General features: G+C 51.3%; 2 protein-coding genes across 2 annotated transcripts in view; one reads left to right on the top strand and one right to left on the bottom strand.

Annotated features, from left to right (window-relative positions):
* The window catches only part of TMEM80 (transmembrane protein 80), a 14,703-nt gene extending 8,925 nt beyond the window's left edge, over nt 1-5,778 (bottom strand). The window contains exon 1 of the mRNA XM_077818225.1: nt 5,471-5,778. Coding sequence (XP_077674351.1) covers nt 5,471-5,489 — 19 coding nt within the window. The 5' untranslated portion in view covers nt 5,490-5,778. The remainder of the gene's footprint in view (nt 1-5,470) is intronic.
* DEAF1 (DEAF1 transcription factor) overlaps nt 5,706-8,347 on the top strand; it is a 45,038-nt gene continuing 42,396 nt past the window's right edge. Inside the window, 1 exon segment of the mRNA XM_077818223.1 lies at nt 5,706-6,561. Coding sequence (XP_077674349.1) covers nt 6,297-6,561 — 265 coding nt within the window. The 5' untranslated portion in view covers nt 5,706-6,296.

Raw genomic sequence — 8,347 nt, 5'->3', positions numbered from 1 at the left:
TTCTATTAAAAGTCTTCTTGTAAAAAACTGAATGTTTTTTCATTGTTCTCAGATCCAAGGGTTTGGGTCTGTGGTCACCTATGCAAATTGGTGAGGCTTTTTATCCAACATTTCCCAGGAAAGGGGGGGTGCAAGTGTTGGGAGGATTGTTCATTGTTCTTAAGATCCAAGGGTCTGGGTCTGTAGTCACCTAGGCAAATTGGTGAGGCTTTTTACCAAACCTTGTCCAGGAAGTGGGGTGCAGGGTTTTGGGAAGTATTTTGGGGGGAAAGACGCGTCCAAACAGCTCTTCCCCAGTAACCAGTATTAGTTTGGTGGTGGTAGCGGCCATTCCAAGGACCACGGGTGGAATACTTTGTACCTTGGGGAAGTTTTGACCTAAGCTGGTAAAGATAAGCTTAGGAGGTTTTTCATGCAGGTCCCCACATCTGTACCCTAGAGTTCAGAGTGGGGGAGGAACCTTGACAATGTTACAGGGGTTGTACCACTTTAATTATACTGGGCTAGATAAAGCAGTACAATTTTTGTGTATAGACAAGCCTTTAGGGAATCGCCCAAAGATCACACAGTGAGTCAGTGAAAGAGCTGGATTTAGAACCCAGAGCCCTGATTCCCAGTTCCCTGCTCTAACCACAAAACCGTATGCCATTGTCATTAGCCCACAAGTAGGCATTAACCATATTCCTACATTTGTACCAAGGACAAATTATATAATATCTAATAACCCTACTTAGCATCTATAGAATCTCAGTACATTTCACCAACATTAATTGCTTATGCCTCACAACACACATTTGTGAGATAGATATTGTAATTATATAGTAATTAGTAATCTAGTAATAACATATCCACTCAATTATGAGAGTTGAAATCTAATTTTCAATTATTCTAAATTAGTTTAGACTGCCAAGTGCAAGACCACTTTGCTTTCAACGGCCTATAACGATGCTTGAATATGGGCCAACTCTATCTTTGGTGTAACTCCAGTGAAGACAATGGGTTTATACCAGGGATGAATCTGGTGCACTAACTCCAGTTTTCAAGAAAGGATACAAACATGGTGCAAATCTTACATTCATATATGGGAGTGGGCTCTTAGGAGCATGGTTATCTATCTGCCATATTGTCCTGAGGGCCTTTTTGCACATACATATGCTTGAGCTGCATGTGCGTCTTAAGAAAACAGTTTTGAAATTTGTGCTTTTAGTGTTGGATCGTGCAGATACTCCATGAGCAGAATCCCACTGACTTTATTGGGAGTTTGATACACTGAACAAATGCAGAACCAGGTCCATAAAGTCTGTTCCAAACAAGTGTTTTTTAAATGTAGCCCCTGCCAAATTTTCTTAAAGGACACTCTGCACGTGCATATTTGAAGGCAGAATTTGGCCCGTTTTCTATAAATCTGTTTCAGGATTCAGCATTTCTGATGCCAAAAATGTGTTACAGATGGTGCAGGTAACAATCCCTATAACTAGGTTTGCCCAATGCTTCCCATTATAAGATCCTGTTTTCACTTACTTATATCTTTGCCCAACTTAAACCATTCAGGTTGAAATTTTCCATGCCAGGCATCTACCGCAAACTGATTTTTTTTTTTTTGAAACTTTCAGCTAAAATGGTTCAGTCATTTTGGAGAATGAGAGCATGGAAAATTTCACGTTGCCCATGTTAATGAACGAGTTGTAAGATTATTATCATATTTTAAGAAGCTTTCACACCTCCTTGCTTTGGATTGGAACTGGAAATTTGACCGGGGGTCACCTGCTGTCTGGAATGTGCCTTTTGTTGTTGCTGTGAAAAACACCCAAGTAGGACCAAGTTATGAGTCACTGAAAAATCTCAGTTCACACAGTCAGCTGACGTTGGCTACTAAATTATCCACAGATTTTGTTTGTATTGCACATGCTCCAGCCCATGGCAGCTCCTATGTATGATTGGACTGCACGCGCGCTATCCCCACAGAATGACTGAGCACACTCTGGGAAGCTGTGCCACTACCATAAGAAAAAATAGTATGTGATCATGTAATTAAATACTGTATCATAATGCATATGCACAAGGGAGCTGAATTAAGGTTGCACGACCATCCTTAAATCTGGCATTTCCCAACTTCTGAGTGCTTGACTTTGCAATCTTATTAAAAGAACATTGTTAGGCTTTTTTAATGAAGTATTTATAACAGTGAGAGAATAGCCGGATCTTAGCACACAATGGTAAAAATGCCTGAGCCCTTTCTACTAGCAGCTTAGCACTCATCCAGCTGCACCATTGTTAGCAGCTGCTAAAATACAGATCCTACTTTGCTAGTATAGAAGTACGCCATGAGAAGAGGAGCCAGGAGTCCTGGGTTCTATTTCTAGCTAACTTATCAACTTGTTATGTGACTTTGGACAAGCCACTTACTGTCTCTGGGTCAAATTCTGCTCTCAGTTACATCAGTCTAAATCGAGGGAAACTCTACTTATTTCATAAGAGTCCTTCTGGATTTAAACTGATACACAGCAATATCTGGTCCTTTGTACTTGTTTCCACATTTACCTATGTCACAAAGGTATTTAGAGGTTTCATTCATTAGTGTTTGTCAAGTGCTTTGAAATACTCAGCAGGAAGGTGCTAAAATAAGTATAAAATATTGTTATTAATAATAAAATGAAGGTTGCCCCACTCAGCAAAGGTCAGTTGGGAGGCTGGGTGTTACTGTTTACATTTCTTTTATTCATATTAAATTAAAATAATGAAAAACAACATAATACTGATTAACTCACTCTAAAAGTAGCCAGGAATGCTGTAATAAGTCAAGGAGAGTTTTGCCAAATACAAAATGTATGGCAGGGGACAAAATTTTACTGACCAATAGTTAATAATGCATTCATCACAGCTAGTTCACTGGTGCAGCATTTCTCTCCCTTGCTTTACTTCAATTTATAAGAGTATCCCACATGGAGAACAAATTAAACAGAATATCCATGCAGAAGAACTCATACAAAGAAAGCATGACAAGTTAGTCAGGATACGAACAATTCAGTTATGCTTAGTGGGGCAGATTCCTCACTAGAGCAGCAGCTGAGCCTCCCAAGCACATCCCCAGGCTGAATTCAGTGATACCGTTAGTAAAGCTGATTGGGAATTTTTCAACTAAATTTTTTTACTGGAAAATGCTGATTACTAAAAACAGAAACTGTCTGTGGGAAAATGGTTGGGTTTGATTAACTTCTTGACTCCAAAAAATGTTGAAAAAAATCCAAATTGCCTAAACAAATCATTTTTGAAACAAAAAATCCTGTTTTCTGGTTCTAAATGACTTTTTAAGTTAGAAAAGCAAAAAAGTAAAAATGGTCAAAATCAAAATGTTTTGATTGACCTGAACTGAAATGGGAGGAGGGGAATAGTATGGTTCATGACAATTTTCAAGATGTTGGTCCAATTTTGGGTGAGAACATTTTTCAACGTCTCAAAAAATTTCCTGGTACAAGAAAACTATTTCCTGCCCAGCTGTGGTTGTTAGCAAGAGGCAAGGCCCTCTGTGTGCAAGTGGTGAAGGATGTAGCTTGCACAGATTTGAACAGGTCAGAGGGGGGAACACCAGGCAGTCCCTACCCTGAGGTGGGAGGCTGCACACAGCTGAAAGGCAGATATTGGAAGTGCTCGTGCCCTCCAGTCGCTCCACACATGTAGCTCTAGGGAGCAGCATGAGTCGGGGGAGGCAAAGCCAACCTATCCCCCTTCGCTGAGGATTGGGATGCAGCAGTGCAGAGCATGGAGCCTCTGGCTCCAGTCTAGCTGAGTTCAGCAAGTAAAAGTTGGAAGCAGGCAGGCAAAGGGCACAACAAAAGTTCCCTGGCTTGGGGAAGGGAGTCCACACCACTCCAGGTCTCTCCTGGAGAAAGGGAAAGAGGTCCTGGTTTCTCAGGCAGGGGGGAAAGAGGTCAGGGCAATGTGAAGGAGGGGAACCCCATACACACATGAGCCACTCCTGGGCCCCCCTCAAGAAAATTCTGGTTGTACCCTTGCAGCCATCTGGTGCTTGCTCACAACAGGGGTGTGCACTGGGGACAGGTGAGAATGAACCAGGGTAACCCCTGTCCCTCCATCTCTTCCAGACACCAGCTAACCCCTGCCTCTTCCAGATACTCACCACCCACTGTCTGTCCCCTTAGACACACACCACCTCTCTCCATAGGTGGCAAGTTACATGGGCCCGTGGTGCCCATGCTCCACCAATATGTAGGAACATGGGCCCGGCTCCACCAATGTTTGGGCTTACAACGCTTTGGGGGGGCCCATGCTTCAGGGGCATGTGGGGTCCAGGGTGGGCTAGGGGGTTCGTGGGGGGGCCTGGTGCTGGCAGCAGTGAGTGACCTGGCCCCAGCCTGCCCCCACTCCACCCCTTCCCCATCTCTTTCCGGCTTCTGCCCTCTCCCCCAAGCGATGGCAGGAGCTGGTGGAGCAGAGCTGGGGCTGGGTTGTTTGCTGCTGCCTTTACTAGGCCCCCCACTAACACCCCAGGCCGCCCTGGACCCCACGTCCCCCTGAAGTGTGGGGCCCCCCAAAGCACAGGGCCTGGGGCGGCTGCCCCAGTCCATCCTACAGATGGGACAGCTCTTCCTGGACCCCATATCCCACCAAACCATGGAGCCCCCCAAAGTGCAGGGCCCAGGGCAGTTGCCACAATCTGTCTTATGGACGGGATGGCTCTGCTTGGACCCGTTCTGGGCAGCACCAAAACTTATACACACCTGCCGTCCCTGCCTCTCTCCTTAGTCCCCTGAGCTCCCTAGAAACCCACCTCCCCCTAGACATACAACAGCCCTCTCCTTCCTGCCCGGCATCCTTCGCCCAGACACCCAGCTCCCTGAACCCCCTAGACACTGATCCCGCAGACACCCTTCTCCTCGGAGTCCCCTCGCCCAGCGCCCATCGGCTCCCCTCAGGCACTGATCGCCCCGGAGCCGCCCCCTTTCCCGATGGCGGGCCGTAGGCAAGGCTTGCTCAGAGGCCGAAGCGCAGAAGAGAGCGAGAGGGGGCCCTGGCGCCGGCGAGGCTGTTCCGTGAGCGTGGGAGCGAGCTGGGCGAGGGGGGGCCAGGCCTCCCTCAGGCTGTCCCGCCCCAAAGGGAGGTCGCAGTGCCCCTGCATCGCCCCCGCCCGTCCCACCCGCCCAGCTCGACCCCGGGGCTAACTCCGGAATCGCTTCACATTCCCTTCGCGTCTGAACGCTCGCCGCGGCACTAACCCCGACCGCCTCCGGGTGCCGCGCGCGCCGGCGGGAGTTGATTCTCGCGGCGACTTAACCAGGGCCGTGCAGTAACCATGGCAACGCGGCAGCAGAGAGACTGGGCCCATCATCCCGGCAGGGGCAACCCCCCGCACCCCGTCTGGCTGGGAACCGTCACCCGGCCCCGCTCTGAGCCCACCCCTTGCCCCATCGGCCGCGGAGCTCGCGGTAACGATGGCAACGCGTCCGCTCACCTCTCCTAATAGCAGCCATGTCCGCCTCCCCCTTCGCCACCCCTCAGTCCTCCAGCATCCCGTCATCCCGTGCGCCGCTCAGGCTTCGGGCGCCTCCGGCCATTGCCGCTTATTCCGGCGTGCGGTGAGGAGCCCGCCCCTTCGCCTTCAGCCCCGCCGCCTTCGGGCCGCCTCGGAGCCCTTCGGCGCGCTCGGCCGGGTTCGTTCTGCTTCGGGCTGACTCGGGCGCCGGCCGTTCGGCTCCCCGGCCCGCCCGGCCGTTCGGGTGAGATCGGAGGGGGCTGGGCTCGGCTCGGCTCCTCGCTGCCATGGGGACGAGCTGGGAGGACTCGGGCGGGCTCGACTCTCATCGGCCCTAGTCCCCGATCGCCTCGGGCAGGTTCGGGTCCCTCCCCCCCGCCCGGCTGGGCTGGCTCTGCGGGCGACGTTCCGGGGAGCCTGGCGAGGACTCGGAGGGGTTCGGCTCCCCGGATCGGTCCGCATTCGGGTCACGCGGGAGGGGCAAGGGGATTCAGTCGAGCTCGGACCCTCGACTAATTCGCCTGGAGCGGCGCTCGGGCGAGCTCGGAGGGGCTCGGGGCTATTCGGGCAGGCTCGGAGCCGACTCGGGACAGTTCGGCTACTCGCTTTCGGCAGCGCTCGGCTACTTTCGGACGGACTCGGGATCGCTCGGGGAAACTCGGAACAGCCTCGGGTAGCGCCGCGCTGCGCCCCGCCCGGGGAATCTGAGAATCGGGCTCGTGTGAGATCGGAGAGGGCTCGAGCCCGCTCGGGCCGCGCTCGGCTCCTCTCGGCCCCCGGCTACCGCCGCCTCGGGCGGGCTCGGATGGAGGACTCGGACTCGGCGGCGAAGCAGCTAGGCTTGGCCGAGGCGGCGGCGGTAGCTGCGGCGGCGGTGGCCGCAGCAGTGGCCGCGGAAGGATCCGAGCACCAGCGGGCGGAGGCGGCGGGCTTGGAGGCGGAGCCCGAGGAGGAGGAGGCAGCCGCGCAGGTGACGGCGGTGACCGTGATGGCGGCGGATGCCGAACACATCGCGATGGGAGCCGAGTCCCTGCCGAGCGCGGACGATGCCGCCGCCGCCGCCTTCGCAGGTTAGAGCGCGGCGCATGCGCACAGAGCGCCGCGCGGGCGCGCGTGCCGCCCGGCCACGCGCTGCCGCCGCTACCGCTCCGCGCGCGCCGGGCCGGCCTTTCTAACGGGCGAATGCGCGCGGGAGAGTTGAGCCCCGGGGTCCGCGTTGGGCACCCGGCGAGAGCGCTCAGCGAGAGCCGAGCGGAGATGGGGCGCTACTCGAGGTCGGCAGCCCTGCACCCGCGTCCCCGGGCCAGCTCCCGGCAGGTCCCAGCGCTGGGGCCTGGGTTCCTCCGCAGAGAGCGAGCTCGGGGCGAACACGGCTCCGTCCGAGGGAAGGGGCCGCCTCGGTTCAGCTGCGCTGCTGGGTTTGGCTTGCTGCTGTCCGCCGCTCTCTGCCGTCCCGTCTGTCCCAGGGTGCGCGGTACCCGTGCGGTCAGCGCCCCCCCCCCGTGCCTCTCGTCAGTGCCGCAAGTCCTGGGCTCGCCGCCGCAAATCCTGGGCTCGCCGCCGCAAGTCCTGGGCTCGCCGCCCCCAGCTGAGATACACGGTTATCTTGGTTTGCAGCTGGGGAGGCAGAGCGGTGAAGTCACTTATCCCAGGCCACACAGCCAATACCTAGTAAATTCAGAACTAGAAGTAAATAGTGTCTGACTCTTCCTACCTTTTGCTAAGGTTGCCAGTTTTGGTTGGATTAATACTTGGAGGTTTCATCACATGACACAGACTCCAGGATAATCCTGGAGAATTGGCAACCCTACCTTTTGCCCACTGCCTGTCTTCACAAAACACTGAGGAGTCTAGTGGCACCTTAAAAACTAACATTTATTTGGGCATAAGCTTTTGTGGGTAAAAAACCACTTTTTCAGTGCGACGGCAATGTACTGCCTTCACAAGTATACCGTACGCTGTTTTCCCCCTTGAGCAAGAGGCTTCTTTCTGCACATCAGATCTTGACTTTGACCTTTTGCTCACGGTGTGTGCAAAGATCTCTCATGGGGAGTTTTGTCTCCCCCCAGATAAATGCAGAATATTGGAGACAAGATCTGTCATGCAGCCAGGAGCAGAGACTTTAGCCCATAATCAAAATTGAATTCTGTCAAGCCTAATTTTTTTTAATAATTTCAATGGTTAATATCAATGTTTTATTTTTTATTTTTATCTATTCAAATTTTCATAGTTGTGGGAAATTAAGGGAGGGATCAGTCCGTAACTGTTTAATGACAATAGACATTGAGATTCAAAAAGTAAAGCTTTACAACTATTAACTCAAAAATTGTGAACATCACATGTCAAACTGTACAAAGTAAATATAATTAAACTGTAATAAGTTGTCAAACAGCATATTTCTTACTTTGCCTATTTGTAAATTACAGTTGTTATAATGAAAATATTTTTATCAGTTTGTGTGTGAAAAGTAAAATCTGTATTTACCGATAAAAATCGAATACATCCAAGGTTACCCATAACTAGCTGTCCATCTTGTTGCACGTCTGTCTAGGTGGGTTTTTTTCATGCCTTTCCATTCCCAGAACACAGAAATCCTTTTTTTTGTGTGTATACCATAAAATATGGCAGCAGGATTCAACCTAAGCATTCTGTATGTGCTCTGAACAGCTGTTACTTTTACAATTTTGTATGTAGTATGATTGTAGCAATGTTGGTCCCAGGATATTAGAGAGACAGGACCTGAAGAAGAGCTCTGTGTGGCTTGAAAGCTTGTCTTTCTCACCCACAGAAGTTGGTCCAATAAAAGACATTACCTCACCCACCTTATGTCTCTACTTTACAAGTGTGTCAGACTCA

The sequence above is a fragment of the Eretmochelys imbricata genome, chromosome 6 (assembly GCF_965152235.1).
Source record: "Eretmochelys imbricata isolate rEreImb1 chromosome 6, rEreImb1.hap1, whole genome shotgun sequence".
NCBI lineage: Eukaryota > Metazoa > Chordata > Testudines > Cheloniidae > Eretmochelys > Eretmochelys imbricata.
This window is presented reverse-complemented; position numbering and strand designations above follow the sequence as displayed.